Genomic DNA, 16,254 nt, shown 5'->3' with positions numbered 1-16,254 from the left:
AATGCTTAGAATGAATTACACAAAGAGCCAAGAGACATATGAATTTTTTTTCTTTTCCATTAAGACCTCCTGTCCTTTTCTAATAAAACCTAATAAACCTAATATGACTTCTTTCTAAGATTTAGAATAAAACTTCTTGTGTTGGAGACATATTTGGAAGTGAATAATGGACACACATATCATTTACCACAAGCAGTGAGGACAGTATCTGAAAATCTTGCTTTATGCCAAAACAGACATTAACTTTTGCTTGGAAGCAAGTGTGAAAACACTGATTTCTATCCAACTCTCAACATATATCCAACAAGAAAGTTACAACTTATTCTGTTATGCTTTTAATAGGATTTTCTGTCTTTAATGTTGAGATCTTTAACATTACCAATGAAAACAAAGCAAACAATTACCAGATGGTATTTTCAACCAAATTTTTTTATATTATAATCATGCTTCTTTACAACTAAGGATTCTTGTGGTGTGCAAACCATATGTCTGATTTATTTACCTAAGTAAATATGGAACAGCATTTCCAATAGGGGAGGCCCACACAACAAATAAAATATAGTGTGTGTGACCTCAAGGCATTCAGTAAAGGTACAAGCTGGCTCTCCCTCTGCAGGGTTCTCTTAGGGTGCTCTGATGTTGGCGTCGCATTCTTCTAAGAGTAGAATCAAATCTTCAATCAGGCTGTGCTCTCTGCCATGTGTTACTCTCATAATATCAAAAGCCTGAAGGAAAAAGAAGATGGATTAGATCCCCAAGTTAGGCAGGTCCCCACCTGTTCCTCATCTTTTCTTGGGCCAGGAGCCCGGAGAAACCCGCAGCCTACAGTATGATCAGCACAGTGGTTCTCCACACTAGAAATGAAGTGACAGGGTGATTTAATGTGGTGCTTGGACTTACTGCTTGAGTCTTGCTGGAACTGGTGTCCAACAATGATCTTCAGGGATTATTAGAGCTTAGATTTGGTGTAGGTAGTTAACAGAGGTTTAAAAAGAGTTACTCAAATGATTAATATTAATGATTAAGTACCATGCTGTTATCACCTTAAAATAAGTTTTCATGCTGTATTTCTCATCTGTATGATACATATAACATATACATATGCTTTTTGTATTCTTTTCATGTTATATGGCATTATAGCATTTGCATTTTGACATTCATTGCCTTCAGTCTTCACTAAATCTTGTCAATTCTACCTCCAAAATATTTCTGAAATCTGGATGGATTTGTGACCACTACAATAATAGAATATGATGGAATTAATGCTGTTAACTTCCAAAGCTAGGTCAAAAAGACCATGCAAATCTTTGCCTGGTTTATTAGTACACCTGCTCCTGGAAACAGGAGCTTCTATGCTGTGAGGAAGCCCAAGCCACATGGGGAAGCCAAGGGTAGATGCTTCGGTTGATAGTCCTAGCTGAGCCTGTCTTTAAATTTTATTTATTTACTTTTGGCTGTGCTGGGTCTTCACTGCTGCATGCTTTTCTCTAGTTGTGCAGGTCGGGGTTACTCTCTGCTTGTGGTGTGTGGGCTTCTCACTGTGGGGGCCTGTCCTGTGGAGCACAGGAGCTAGGTCGTCTAGGCTTCAGTAGTTGCAGCTCCTGGGCTCTGGAGCACAGGCTGAATAGTTGTGGCACACAGGCTTAGCTGCTCTGAGTGAACCTATCTTTAAAATCACCTTAGCCTAAACACCAGAAAAATGTGCATAAAGAAGCCTCCAGATGATTTCAGCCAGATTTCTAAGCTGCTACTGCTGCTAAGTCGCTTCAGTTGTGTCCGACTCTGTGTGACCCCAGAGATGACAGCCCACCAGGCTCCCCCGTCCCTGGGATTCTCCAGGCAAGAACACTGGAGTGGGCTTTAGATCACTACCAATTTTTTGTTATGGTGTAAGTCTTCTGGCATCGGCCAGATTCCAGTCTTCGCAGCCGACACCCAAGACATTATGGAAAAGAGGCAGGCCATTCCTCCTGTGATCTGTTTGAATTCCTGATCCAAATCATCTGTGAGCATAATAAAAGGGCGGTTGTTTCACTCTGCTAAGTTTTGGGATGGTTAGTTATAGAGCAATAAATAGTCAAAATATCCACAAAATATTTTTGCAGTAAATTATAGATAAACCATATCATCCTGAGCTTCCCAAACTGGGGGCTCTCAAACAGAAGGGCTGGTCAGCTCATTTGGTTAGAGCATGATGCTAATAAATTACACCAGGGTCAAGGGTTTGTCCCCATATGGGCCAGGCTGTGCAGTGACTATATTTATGGGCTTCCCTGGTGGCTCAGTGGTAAAGAATTTGCCTACCAGTGCAGGAAATGTGGGTTTGAGCCCTAGGTTGGGAAGATCCCTGGAGAAGGAAATGGAAACCCACTCCAGTATTCTTGGCTGGAAAATCCCACGGACAGAGGAGCCTGGTGGGCTACAGGGCATGGGGCCGCAAAGGGTTGGACACGACTGAGCGACTAAACAAAAACAAACAGAAGGGTCATCAGATCCATTGTCTTCCATGTAAATGGGCCTCAAGAGACAGGTAAACACACTTTGGGTGTTTTAAGCACCCAGAAAATTACCTGGCAGGCAGTACCATGGCTCTCAGCCTTGGGTGCACAGCAGTATCAGCCAGTGGGCTTCCAAAGGTGTACCAGTGCCCAGGCCCCACACATGGTCAACTGACTCCTGTTCTCTTGAGGTGAACCTAGCCTGGGGAGATTCTCACATGTCCTCAGGGTTGAGAACAACTGATAGAATAAGCTTTCAACAAGTAATAACAACTATTGATTATTCAATGGTTACTTGTAGCCAACCATAATTACCATTTTAATGGCTGTGTACAGTTCATTTCATCAGGTTTATAGATCATTATTCACTGAGCTACTCTTAGAAATTCAGATCACTACCATGTTTTTGTTGTGATGTAGATCTTTTAGCATAGGGCTTTTTGGCCTTTGCTGACTCTGCTTAAGATGCGTTCCTAGAGGTGGGATTCCTAGGTGTGCGCATCTTTAAAGCCATAAAGACTTTAAAGCTGGGGCATACAGTCTCTTGAGGGGGAGACCTGAGAGTGGAAGAAGCAAAGTGTTCAGGACGAGGAGCACTTTCCACCCATGTTCCTGGCTTTTGGGCCTCTCTAAAAATGTTCCCTTTAGGCTGGAATGAAGGAAAATAGGCAGACAGATGGGGTCTAGATTTAGCTGCTGAGAGAAAAGAGAAAGGGAAAGAAAGGCCCGCCATCTCTGGCACTGGTGTGCCAGCCTGGAAAAGAAAGAGCTCCGCTTATGGAATCAGCTATAATCCTGCAGACCCATCACCTGTGATACCCTAGCTGGAAAACCAGAAGGTGGCTGTGATGGAGTCAGGGTGGTGGGATTTGGTTCTTATTAACTTGAGTGGGTCTGCCCTGTATAGTATCTGCAAGCAAATCCCGAGGGTGGTTGGAGTGAGGGGTGTCTGAGATGGAGGGGAGGCGTTGGGAATAGCCCACACCTTGGAGGCAGCCAAACTCAGTGAGATGTCTTTGGGCAGAAAATCAAAATCAAATATTTGATGCCATTCAGAGAACAAATGTCTCCTGTCTCCTCCCCATACCCCCCTTGGTGCTCCATTGTTCTGGACATCTCAGGGTCTGAGGCAGAAGCATATGGGAGAGCGTGATTGGACAGAGAGACTGGAGACATGCTTAAAGCCCTTCACGGGAAATTCTCTCACTCAAAAGCTGCTTACATGTTCTCCCTTCTGCTCAACAGAGGGCCAGATGTACTTGTGATCTGACAAAAGGAGTGAATCCTCAGGAGCACTGCCTGAAAAGCTCTTTGCAGGAAGAGACATACTGTTCTAGCCCACCCCATGGACAGCTGGGCCAGAGAAAGGCTAGCCTGACCTGTGGGGGCTCTCGCCTCCCCACTCCTTACAGTTCTCCTTCGCAGGGTGAGGGCCTGGCTTTGTTTCTCAGAACTCCCAGACCAGCTTCTCTTAGTCCTCCTCGTTGTATTTCTCCAGGTTCCTCCCCAGAAAATATTTCTCAGGGACTTAACTCAGAGGCTAGGACAGTCACCTTCGTACCACTCGGACAGGGTCAGGCCCATCTGCATGTTTTTAGACCTGTTACAGCTGTAGCTTCCTTCCTCACTGCCATTCTTCCAGTCATATGCTTCGCTGTCTCCTCCCTTCCAGCTCTAAGAATAAGGCCTACTCCTCAAGAGCCAGAGCTCGTGGTGGTTGGTCTGGAGTCTTCCCATTCGTTCCTGCTCATGCCACAACAGGGCAGGTGCCAGCAGGAGGCTTCTGGCCCCGCAGCCCTTCAGGATCCACAGAGGCACAGCCAGGAAGGAGAGCCTCGCTTCCATGCCTCCCAGCCTGTTCCCTTGCAGAAGCGCCGTAAAGACCATGTGGTCCAATGTCCTCATGTCTGGCCTGAGAGTGGCCCCAGGGTGAACCCAGTGTTCATTCCATGCCTGTGCTATGTGGCCTTCCCCTGCTGAGAGTCTGCAGTGACCAAGGAGAGGGCCTGGAGGGTCTCTGAGCTGTGCCTTCTGCAACACCTGGAGGGGCCACGAAGGTCTTCCAGGTCAGGATGCTGCTGGTTTTGACCTTCATTCTTATTTGGTGATGAATGAAGCATTGGAAGCAAAAGTGGGGTGGGGACAATCCCTGGGTGTGCATATGTAAGATTCGAGATACTAAGATTTGAGGATCTTATCAAATCTTCTAGCCACAGGGGTGACTAGAAGCAGAGCAGAAATGGGCATAGCTGGGAGCAGAGGGCCAATATGAAGAGCCTGGGAAAAAAGTCCGTATCGTTTGTCTAGAAGGTAAAACCAAATATAAATATGATGAACAAGTAAATACTGTAATTTTCTCAGAGCCATGGGTGGGATAGGAGGGAAAGAAAAAAAGAAATAGGATTTAGTAATGTGCAAAATATGGTGATGACTATGTTCTGTGTGTGTTGAGAAATATGTCAATTTGGGTGTACAGGAAGCTAAAATTCAGACCTGGTCAGGTAGGACATCTGGTCCTTGTCGTGGATGCCACCTGGGCCTCCAGCTAAGCTGGGGCACAATTCTCAGTGATGTAAGAAGGGAGCCCTAGGGAGCTGTCAGCACAGGCCGGCTCTCTGCGGTGGCCACAACCCCTCAGCCCGGCAAGAAGAGGAGGGCTCCCCTCCCCCAAAGTTACAGTCAATCTCTGACAAAGCAGAACAATTGTTTCTGGGAGCCCTGTGTCTCCCTTCTCTCAGCCCTGCCCAACTGCCACACATACACAAGTCAGAGAGAATGGCTTTGATTTAATTTCCTGCAGCAGTATGTAAAACAGATTAAGGAAGTATAGAACCAGAGCCAGCCTGTGCTGGGAAAAGCTTATCTCTTTCCATTAAATTTTATTTTTTTAATGGTAGCATTTAAAAAGAGCCTGGCGTAATCTCCCACTGAGGACCTATTTGAAGCCTTCAAGGGGGGCTGCTGCCCCTGTGAACTGACTCTAAATGTCACAGGAGGAATGGAAGCACAGATTGTCTGCCACATGACAAGCACGTTCACTCAGGAGTAAAGATGCGGTCCTTAAAAGATAGGGTCCCCAGAACGGGTTTCAATCTCATCCCAGCGTTTTATTTTAAAGTAATTTTAGAATTGTGGTCATATATTAAATAAAATGAATTGAATCAAATTATAATTTAAAGTTGCAAACAATATAGCTTTCTTATTAATTTTTAATAAAAATATATTAAGCTTATCAAGGATCTCATATACTCTCTCCCAAAAGCCTGAGGGAATCCAATAAATGACTTTCCCAAGCAGGATTTAAATATGGATATAAATCAGAGGGAAAAGAAATGTATGCATGATAAAATCCTCTGCAGTCAGATCACAAGAGAGGGAAATGCAGGCATGTTTTCCTCTGCCCATCCAGGACGAAAGCAGAGCAGTGGGGTAGACGTGTAAGAAGACAGACCTACAACACATCAGGAAGCTCCAGAGCCATGATGGGCCCTTCACAAGGGGCAGCAGGGAATCCCAAGGCTTTTGATGACCTGCCTGAGCTCACAGCATCCTTGCAACTTCATTGTGCTCTACACTTTGTACAGGACCCACTGGAAGGACCTGTCCTCCTAGCAGGCAAAATTGCCTTAAAAGGTCTACACACTAAATATTGTCTGTGCTGTGCTTAGTGGCCCAGTCGTGTCTGACTCTTTGCGACCCCATGGACTGTAGCCCGCCAGGCCCCTTTGTCCATGGGATTTTGCAGACAAGAATACTGGAGCGGGATGCCAGGCCCTCTCCTCTAGGGGAACTTCCCAACCCAGGGATTAAACCCAGGTCTCCTGCATCGCAGGTGAAATACTGTCTAAGCAGCTGTAATGCGTAAGACTTGGCCTTAACTCTGGGAGGAGCTTTGGCACAACCAGGAGACAGGGTTATAGAAGGACAGTGTGTGACAAAGGGAGATGAGAGGTGCCGAGTGTCCAGAGGAGGGAGCCCAGAAGGGGTGACAGGTGTGCTGAGCTGAGGTGTGTGTCTTCCAGTGGGAGTAGCTGTTCCAGAAAGAGTTGACTTTGTGTTGCTGTGTTTAACTAATCAATCGATCTAAGGAATATTTATTTGTTGAGTACCTGAGAGACCCTGAAGACATCATGTCTCCTCCCTGAGCTTAGGTTTCCTCATTTGAATACGAGGAGATTGGATTAGATCAATGCTGTGGACAGTCACAGACACAGAGCTAGGAAATGCTGATTTGGTTTTGCTTCCAAATATTGTGGTGTGTGTGTATTAGTGTTTTCTAATATAACTCCATTGGAGTCAGAGAATTTACCTTGTATGACTTGAATCCTTTTACATTTATTGAGACTTGTTTTATAGCCCAGAATATGGTCCTTCTTAGTATGTTTTGTGGGTACTTAAAAAAGAACATGTATTTTGTTACTACTGGATAGAGTTTTATAAATGTCAGTTGGATCCTGTTGGTTGGTTGATGTTGTTAAATTCTTCTACATCCTTGCTGATTTTCTGTCCATTTCTTCTGTCTGTTGTTGACAGGGGGTGTTGCGTCCCCAGCTATAGTCATATCCGTAAGTCTACTGCCTGTATCTTCTTTTAGTTCTATTAGTTTTTGTTTCCCATATTTTCAACTGGGTTGTTTAGTGCATACACACATAGGATTGCTTTTAATATGTTTCCTTGATAAATTGACCTCCTTTTCCAAAATTTAATATCCTTCTCTGTCTCTAGCATCATTTTCTTTGCTATGAAGTCTACTTCATCTGATATTAATATAGCCATTTCAGCTTTTTTTTGATGAGTTGTGCTTTCATGGTATATCTTTTTCCATCCTTTTACTTTCAACCTCCCTGTATCCCTATATTTAAAGTGAGTTTCCTATAGACAGCATGTAGTTGGATCATTAAAAAATCCATTCTAATAATCCCTGTCATTTAGTATATTTTAGACAAGAAATTTATACTTCTTACATAGATCACTTACATAATGTCATTCATATATTAGGGTTTTAAGTTTGCCATTTAGAAAAATTTATGTCTATTTTTGTTTTTTTGTTTTTTTTGTTTTTTGCTTTTATTTTCTTTCTTTCATTTCCAGTGGACAGCTAACTTTTTAAAAGAATTCTATTCTGTAATGTTTTTGAGTGTATTTGTGTAGATTTTAAAATGGTTACTCTAGGTCTTATATATAGACACAGACGTTGTTATTGTTCAGTTGCTAAGTTGTGTCTGACTCTTTGCAACCACATGGACTGCAGCATGCTTGGCTCCTCTGTCCTCCCCTATCTCCTGGAGTTTGCTCAAATTCACGTCCGTTGAGTTGGTGATGCTAACTGACCATCTCATCTCATCCTTCCATCTTCTCCTTTTGCCTTCAGTCTTTTCCAGCATCAGGGTCGTTTGCAATGAGACACATACATACACAAATAGAGACATATTCAGTTGTGTATGGTATCTCTTCACACTTCTACTGGTGTCCTCATTTTACCAGTTCAAGAAACCTTACCTCCCTTTATGTCTTTTACCCTCCCCGAAACACAAGCTGGAATCAAGACTGCCGGGAGAAATATCAGTAACCTCAGGTATGCAGATGACACCACCCTTATGGCAGAAATTTAAGAGGAACTAAAAAGCCTCTTGATGAAAGTGAAAGTGGAGAGTGAAAAAGTTGGCTTAAAGCTCAACATTCAGAAAACAAAGATCATGGCATCTGGTCCTATCACTTCATGGGAAATAGATGGGGAAACAGTGGAAACAGTGTCAGACTTTATTTTTCTGGGCTCCAAAATCACTGCAGATGGTGACTGCAGCCATGAAATTAAAAGACGCTTACTCCTTGGAAGGAAAGTGATGACCAACCTAGATAGCATATTCAAAAGCAGAGACATTACTTTGCCAACAAAGGTCCGTCTAGTCAAGGCTATGGTTTTTCCTGTAGTCATGTATGGATGTGAGAGTTGGACTGTGAAGAAGGCTGAGCGCCGAAGAATTGATGCTTTTGGACTGTGGTGTTGGAGAAGACTCTTGAGAGTCCCTTGGACTGCAAAGAGATCCAACCAGTCCATTCTGAAGGAGATCAGCCCTGGGATTTCTTTGGAAGGAATGATGCTGAAGCTGAAACTCCAGTACTTTGGCCACCTCATGTGAAGAGTTGACTCATTGGAAAAGACTCTGATGCTGGGAGGGATTGGGGGCAAGAGGAGAGGGGGACGACAGAGAATGAGATGGCTGGATGGCATCACTAACTCGATGGACGTGAGTCTGAGTGAACTCCGGGAGTTGGTGTTGGACAGGGAGGCCTGGCGTGCTACGATTCATGGGGTCGCAAAGAGTCGGACACGACTGAGCGTCTGATCTGATCTGATCTGATTTTGAATATAATTGTCCTAAACATTTCCACTATATACATTTAGAACCACAGAAGATAGTGTTATACATTTTGTTTCAACTGTCAAAGATTAGCTAAAAAACTTAAGAGGAGAACAAAAGTCTATTTAATTTACCCTTATTTTTGCTGACCATGTTCTTTCTTCCTGATGTTCAAAGATTGCTGCTTTTATTACTTCCGTTCTGTTTAGAGAAATGCTTTAGCAATTCTTTTAGAAGCGATCTGCTGGTGACAAATTCCCTTAGTTTTCCTTTATCTGAGAATGTTTTGATTTCCCCTTAACTCTTGAAGGCTATTTTGCTGAATGCAGGTTTTTGGCTTAACAGTTCTTTTCTTTCAGTCCTTGAAAAATGTGCCACTGTACATTTGGCCTCCGTGGTTTCTAATGAGAAAGCCACTGTAACTCAAATTGTTTTTCTCCTATAGGCAAGGTATCATTTTTCTCTTGCTGCTTTTAAGATACTGTTGTCTTTATAGTTTTCAGAAGTTTGACTAGAATGCCTTGATGTGCATTGTCTTGGATTTTTCTTATTTGGATTCACTTAGCTTCTTGAATCTGCAGGTAGATATTTTATTTTCAGTGGCATTAATTACATTTGCATTGTTGTGCAACCACCACCACTATCCATACCTAGAACTTCTGCATTATTCCAGACTGAAGCTGTATACCCGCTAAACAAGAATTCTCCATTCCTTTCTCTCTCAATCCCTTGGTACCACTCTTCTACTTTCTGTCTCTGTTTTTGACTACTCTAGGTACCTCATATCAATGGAATCATACAACATTTGTCTTCTTGTGAGTGGCTTACTTCACTTGGGGCTTCCCTGGTGGCTCAGCAGTAAAGGATCTGCCTGCAATGCAGGAGCTACAGGAGACACAGATTTGACTCCTGGGTCAGGAAGATCTCCTAGAGAAGGGCATGGCAACCAACTAAAGTATTCTTGCCTGGAAAATCTCATGGACAGAGGAGCCTGGTGGGCTACAGTCCATGGGGTTGCAAAGAGTCAGACATGACTGAAGCGACTTAGCATGCACGCAATGTTCAACAAGTTTCATCCATGTAATTTCACTTTTAAGGCTGAATAATATCTCATAATATGTATATTCCAGCTTTAAACTACTCATCATCCATGGACATTTAGGTTTTTCCACCTTTTAGCTGTTGTTAATAATGCCTGCTATGAACACTGGTGTACAAATATCTGTTGAAGTCCCTGCTTTCCAGAGGTGTAATTGCTGGATCAAATAGTCATTCTATGTTTCACATTTTTTAGGAACTGTTATACTGTTTTCCACAGTGGCTTTTCCATTTTGTAGTCCTGTCAGTAATACGCAAGGGTTCCAGTTTCTCCACATCTATACCAAGACTTCTTTCTCTTCTGTGTGCTTCTTTCTTTTCTAATAATAGCTATCCTAGTGGGTGAAAAGTAGTATCTCATTGATTCTGGTTTGCATTTCCCTAATGATTAGTGATGTTAAGCTTATTTCTTATGTGCTTTTTGGCTGGTTGTATATGTTTTTTTGGAGAAATGGCTATTCAAATCCTTTGCCCGTTTTTGAACTGCACTGTTTTGATGTTGAAATTTAGGCATTCTCTATGTATTCTGGATATTAACCACGTACCAGAAATGTGATTTGCAAATGTTTTATTCCGTTCTATGGGTTGCCTGTTGATTTTTACTATTTACTCCGCTGATTTTGTCTTTTGGTGCACATTTTTAACGTGGATGAAATTCAACTTGTCTATTTTTTCTTTGTTGCCTGTGCTTTTGGTGCCATATTCAAAGAAACCATTGCCAAATTCAGTTACCATGAAGCTTTTTCTCTGTGTATTCTTCTAAGAGTTTTGTAGTTTTAGCTCTTATACTAAGTCTAACCCACGCATCACTCTTTTTAATATAGTATTAGGTGAGGCTCTATCTTCATTTTTTTGCACGTGGATATCCAGTTTCCCCAGCACCATTTGTTGACTAGACTGTCCATTCTGCATTGAGTAGTCTTGTCACTCTTGTCAACAGTCATTTGACATATACACGAGAGTGTATTTCTCAGCTCCAGTGTATCCCGTTGGCCTTCATGGCTGTCTATCCCGGTCCCACCTTGTTTCGATTACTGCAGTCCTACAGTAAATTTCAAAGTCATAAAGTATGAATCCTCCAACTTGTTTTTTCAAAATTGTTATGCTATTAGGGTTCCTTGAGCTTTCATATGAATTTTAGGATGGACCTTTCCATTTCTTAAAAAAAAAAAAAATGTCATTGGGCTTTTGACAAGAGATTTCACTGAAACTATAGGTTGCTTTAGGTACTATTAAATCTTAACAGTAATAAGTCTTTCGATCATGAACATGGGATGTTTTCTGTCTTATTTTTTTCAGCAGTGTTTTGTACTTTTCAGTGTATAGTCTCCTACATCCTTGGTTAATTCTTCAGTATATTTTGTTTACTGTTGATGTTCCATCACCCAGTCATGTCTCACTCTTTGCGAAACCATGGACTGCAGCATGCCAGGCTTCCCTGTCCTTCACTATCTCCCAGACTTTGCTCAAACCCACGTCCATTGAGTTGGTGATGCCATCCAGCCACGTCATCCTCTTTCAACCCCTTCTCCTCCTGCCTTCATTCTTTCCCAGCCTCAGGGTCTTTTCTGTGAGTCAGTTCTTCGCATCTAGTGGCCAAAGTATTGGAGCTTCAAAATCAGTCCTTCCAGTGAATATTCAGGGTTGATTTCCTTTAGGATTGACTGGTTGGCTCTCCTTGATGTCCAAGGGACTCTTGAGTCTCCTCCAGCACCACAGTTCAAAAGCATCAATTCTTCAGTGCTCAGCCTTCTTTATAGTTCAACTCTCACATCCGTACATGACTGCTGGAAAAATGACAGCTTTGACTATACAGACCTTTGTCAGCAAAGTTATGTCTCTGCTTTTTAATATGCTGTCTAGGTCTGTTATAGCTTATCTTCCAAGGAGCAAACATCTTTTAATTTTGTGGCTGTTGTCACCATCTGCAGTGATTTTGGAGCCCAAGAAAATAATGTCTGTCACTGTTTCCATTGTTTCCCCATCTGTTTGCCATGAAATTATGGGACTGGATGCCATGATCTTAGTTTTTTGAATGTTGAGTTTTAGCCGTCTTTTTCACTCTCCTCTTTCACTTTCATCAAGAGGCTCTTTAGTTCCTCTTCACTTTATGCCATTAGGGCGGTGTCATCTGCATATCTAAGGTTATTGATATTTCTGCCAACAATCTTGATTCCAGCTTGTGATTCATCCAGCTTGGCATCTCTCATGATGTATTCTGCATATAAGTTAAATAAGCAGGGTGACAAAAATACAGCCTTGATGTACTCCTTTCGGAATTTTGAACCAGTTCATTGTTCCATGTCCGATTCCAGCTGTTGCTTCTTGACCTGCATACAGGTTTCTCAGGAGGCAGCTAAGGTGGTCTGCTATTCCCATCTCTTTAAGAATTTTCCACACTTTGTAGTGATCCACACAGTCAAAGACTTTAGCGTAGTCAGTAAATCAGAAGTAGATGTTTTTTCTGGAATTTTCTTGCTTTTTCTATAATCCAGTGGATGTTGGTGATTTGATCTGTGGTTCCTCTGCCTTTTCTAAATCCACCTTGTACATGTGGAAGTTCTTGGTTTACGTACTGTTGAAGCCTAGCTTGAAGGATTTTGAGCATTACCTTGCTAGCATGTGAAATGAGTGCAGTTGTATGGTAATTTGAACATTGTTTGGAATTAGAATGAAAACTGACCTTTTCCCATCCTGTGGTGACTGCTGAGTTTTCCAAATTTGCTTCCATATTGAGTACAGCACTTTTACAGCATCATCTTTTAGGATCTGAACTAGCTCAGCTGGAATTCCATCACCTCCTCTAGCTTAGTTCGTAGTAATGCATCCTAAGACCCACTTGGCTTCACACACAAGGATGTCTGGCTCTAGGTGCATGACCACACCATCATGGTTGGGTGATTAAGACCTTTTTTGTATAGTTCTGTGTATTCTTGCCACCTCTTCTTACTATCTTCTGCTTCTATTAGGCTAATACCTTTCATGTCCTTTATTGTGCCCATCTTTGTATGAAATGTTCCCTTGGTATGTCTAATTTTCTTGAAGAGATCTCTAGTCTTTCCCATTCTATTGCTTTCCTCTATTTCTTTGCATTGTTCACTTAAGAAGGTTTTCTTATCTCTCCTTGCTATTCTTTGGAACTCTGCATTCAGATGGGTGCACCTTTCCTTTTTCTCCTTTTCTCAGCTATTTGTAAAGCCTCCTCAGACAACCATTTTGCCTTCTTGCATTTCTTTTTCTTGGCAATGGTTTTGATCACCACCTCCTGTACAGTGTTAGAAACCTCCAAACATAGTTCTTCAGGCACTCTATCAGATCTAGTTCCTTGAATCTATTTGTCACTTCCACTGTATAATCATAAGGGATTTGATTTATGTTACACCTGAATGGCCTAGTGGTTTTCCCTACTTCCTTCAATTTAAGTCTGAATTTTGAAATAAGGAGTTCATGATCTGAGCCACAGTCAGCTCCCGGTATTGTTTTTGCTGACTGTATAGAGCTTTTCCATCTTCAGCTGCAAAGTATATAATCAGTCTGATTTTGGCATTGACCATCTGGTGATGTCCATGTGTAGAGTCGTCTCTTGTGTCGTTGGAAAAAGTTGTTTGCTATGACCAGTGCCTTCTCTTGGCAAAACTCTGTTAGCCTTTGCCCTGCTTCATTTTGTACTCCAAGGCCAAACTTGCCTGTTACTCTAGTTATCTCTCGCTTTCCTACTTTTGCATTCCAGTCCCCTATGATGAAAAGGACATCTTTTTTGGTGTTCTGGAAGGTCTGGTAAGTCTTCATAGAACTGTTCAACTTCAGCTTCTTCAGCATTACTGGTTGGGGCATAGACTTGGATTACCTTGATGTTGAATGGTCTGCCTTGGAAATGAACCGAGATCATCCTGATGTTTTTGAGATTGCACCCAAGTACTGCATTTTGGACTCTCTTGTTGATTGTGAGGGCCACTCCATTTCTTCTAAGGTATTGCCCACAGTAGTAGTAATAATGGTCACCTGAATTAAATTCACCCGTTCCCATCCATTTTAGTTCACTGATTCCTGAAATGTCCATGTTCACCTTTCCCATCTTCTGTTTGACCACTTTCAATTTACCTTGATTCATGGACCTAACATTCCAGATTTGTATGCAATATTGTTCTTTACAGCATCTGAGTTTACTTTCACCACCAGACACATCCACAACTGGGTGTCATTTCTGCTTTTGCTCAGCCTCTTCATTCCTTCTGGAGCTATTTCTCTGCTCTTCTCCAGTTGCATGTGGAACACCTATTAACCGGGGCGGGGCTGGGGGGCGGTTCATCTTTCAGTGTCATATCTTTTTGCCTCTCATACTGTTCATGTGGTTCTCAAGGCAAGAATGCTGAAGTGGTTAGATGCAATTACAAGTAGAACTGTTTTCTTAATTTTCTTTTGGCATTGTTCCCTCTCAGTGTTATTAAACACTGCTGACTTTTGTATGTTAATTTATATCCTCCCGCTTTGCTGAATTTCTTAGTCGTTTTATCTCTGTTTTTTCAATTGGACAGCTTATATTGCTCTGTCTTCAAGTTCATTAACTCATTCTTCTTTCCGTTCTGTTGTTAAGCTCCAGTCTGTTTATTTTGGCAGTGTATTTATCAGCTTTTAAATTTCTGTTTGCTTCTTCTGTGTTAATTTCTTTGCATTAGTATTCTATTTTTTCATTTGTTTTAAGGATTTTTGTGATTACTATTTAAGCATATTTATCATGGGCTTTAAAATCTTTATCAGTCTAAAATCTATTATCTCTGAGTTGGCATCTATTGATTGTCTTTTTTTTTTCATCAAGATTAAAATCTTCGTCTTTCCTATGGTGAGTGATTTTCAACTGAAACCTGGACATTTGGGGTATGACATGGAGATTCTGAATTTTATGTCAACTTTCTGTTTTAGCTGGCTTTCTCCACCATTGCTCCAACAGGAGTATGGTGGATGACACCTTGTTACTGCCTGGTAGAGGTACAAGTCCAGGTTCCTCGCTTGGCTCCTTGTCACTGCTGGGATTACACTTTCTGATAGGTAAATTTCTATTTGTTTCCTTTAATGTAACTTAATCACTATGCTCTCATTTTAGGATCATTCTCTCATCTTCTCCTTTCTTGGTTCAGAAACATACTCTTGAAATTGTTGTTCCCTATTTCAGGTTAGTAGGGGCCTGTCATAAGTACCAGAGGCAGAGACTGTCAAACTCCTCTTTGAAGGCATCAGTAATGATTATGGCACACCTCTGCACACCTTCTTTTCCTTCCTGTCTCCCTTCCGTCTGTCTACATGTGTGATGATACACACTTAGAGAAGAGATTTTTTAACCTAGAGACTGCTGGCCTAGAGAAAGTCCATGGAGTCTTCAGGTGGTCCCTATATCCCCTTTCCCCACTCTCTCTCTCTCTCTCTATAAAATGTTTTATGTGTGTACATTTTCTCTGGTAAGTCAGTGGTTCTCACACAATTCATAAGTAAGAACATGACCAGAGGGGTTAAGAATCATTGTAGCAGATTAAGAAATGGGAACAATAGATGTGCAGGCTCTAAATCATCCATTTAAGGAGGAGGACTTGAAATCAGGGTGCAGGCTGGAGTAGACACACACCAGCTTGTGCTTGGCGCTTTCCTTGAATGTGCTGAAATAGCGCATAACTGTGTGGGTGTGAGAGGAGCTCTGTGTGGGACTGAGCCTGGGCTCCCTATTCAGGTCCAGGAAAAGCTTAAAAGATCCTCAAAATGCTTTAACATACAAAATGAGAAGAGAAAAAGCATTACAGTGTAATTTACATCTCAATAAAACTGGCTATTAAGGGGGATGAAGTCTGACTTTTTCTTTCTGACTTCAGTTAACAAGGCACTGCTAACAAAGCCAGGGGTGAGGGAGTTGGCAGTGTGCAGAGCTCACAGGAAAGAAGCAGGCTCCCTGATAAGACAGCCCAGATGAGGACGGTTGCCCTTAAGGTCTAAGAAGTCAAATTAGTGACTAACAAAATTCTTCTTAGAAATAAATGGAAAGAAATGAAAATAGATTAGAGACAGGACAAAGCAGGAGGGAGGTACTGTGAAGGGACCTCAGGGCTGTCCTATGGCAGCAATCACAAGAATTTCAGCTGAGCCCAGTGGAGATGGGGGCCTAAACCAAATCAGAGCTGGGCTAAATGGATTCCTTTCCTGGAGGAGGCTGGGCCTAATTGAATCTGTAACGCATTTTTGTTTCTGAAGCTTTTCTCATTTTTGTTCCAAACTCAGCCTTTGGAACCGTTATTCAAACTCTTTCTTCCATC

General features: G+C 42.0%; 1 protein-coding gene across 5 annotated transcripts in view; it reads right to left on the bottom strand.

Annotated features, from left to right (window-relative positions):
• Positions 1 to 411: 411 nt before the first annotated feature.
• The window catches only part of SMYD3 (SET and MYND domain containing 3), a 746,369-nt gene continuing 730,526 nt past the window's right edge, over positions 412 to 16,254 (bottom strand). For all 5 annotated transcript variants that reach the window (XM_061382446.1, XM_061382447.1, XM_061382448.1 and 2 more), the window contains one exon: positions 412 to 725. In XM_061382446.1, the coding sequence (XP_061238430.1) occupies positions 624 to 725 (102 nt within the window). In that variant the 3' untranslated portion in view covers positions 412 to 623. The remainder of the gene's footprint in view (positions 726 to 16,254) is intronic.

The sequence above is a fragment of the Bos javanicus genome, chromosome 16 (assembly GCF_032452875.1).
Source record: "Bos javanicus breed banteng chromosome 16, ARS-OSU_banteng_1.0, whole genome shotgun sequence".
In the NCBI taxonomy this organism is placed as follows: Eukaryota; Metazoa; Chordata; class Mammalia; order Artiodactyla; family Bovidae; genus Bos; species Bos javanicus.
The sequence above is the reverse complement of the archived record's forward strand: the minus strand, read 5'-3'. Positions and strand labels throughout refer to the sequence as shown.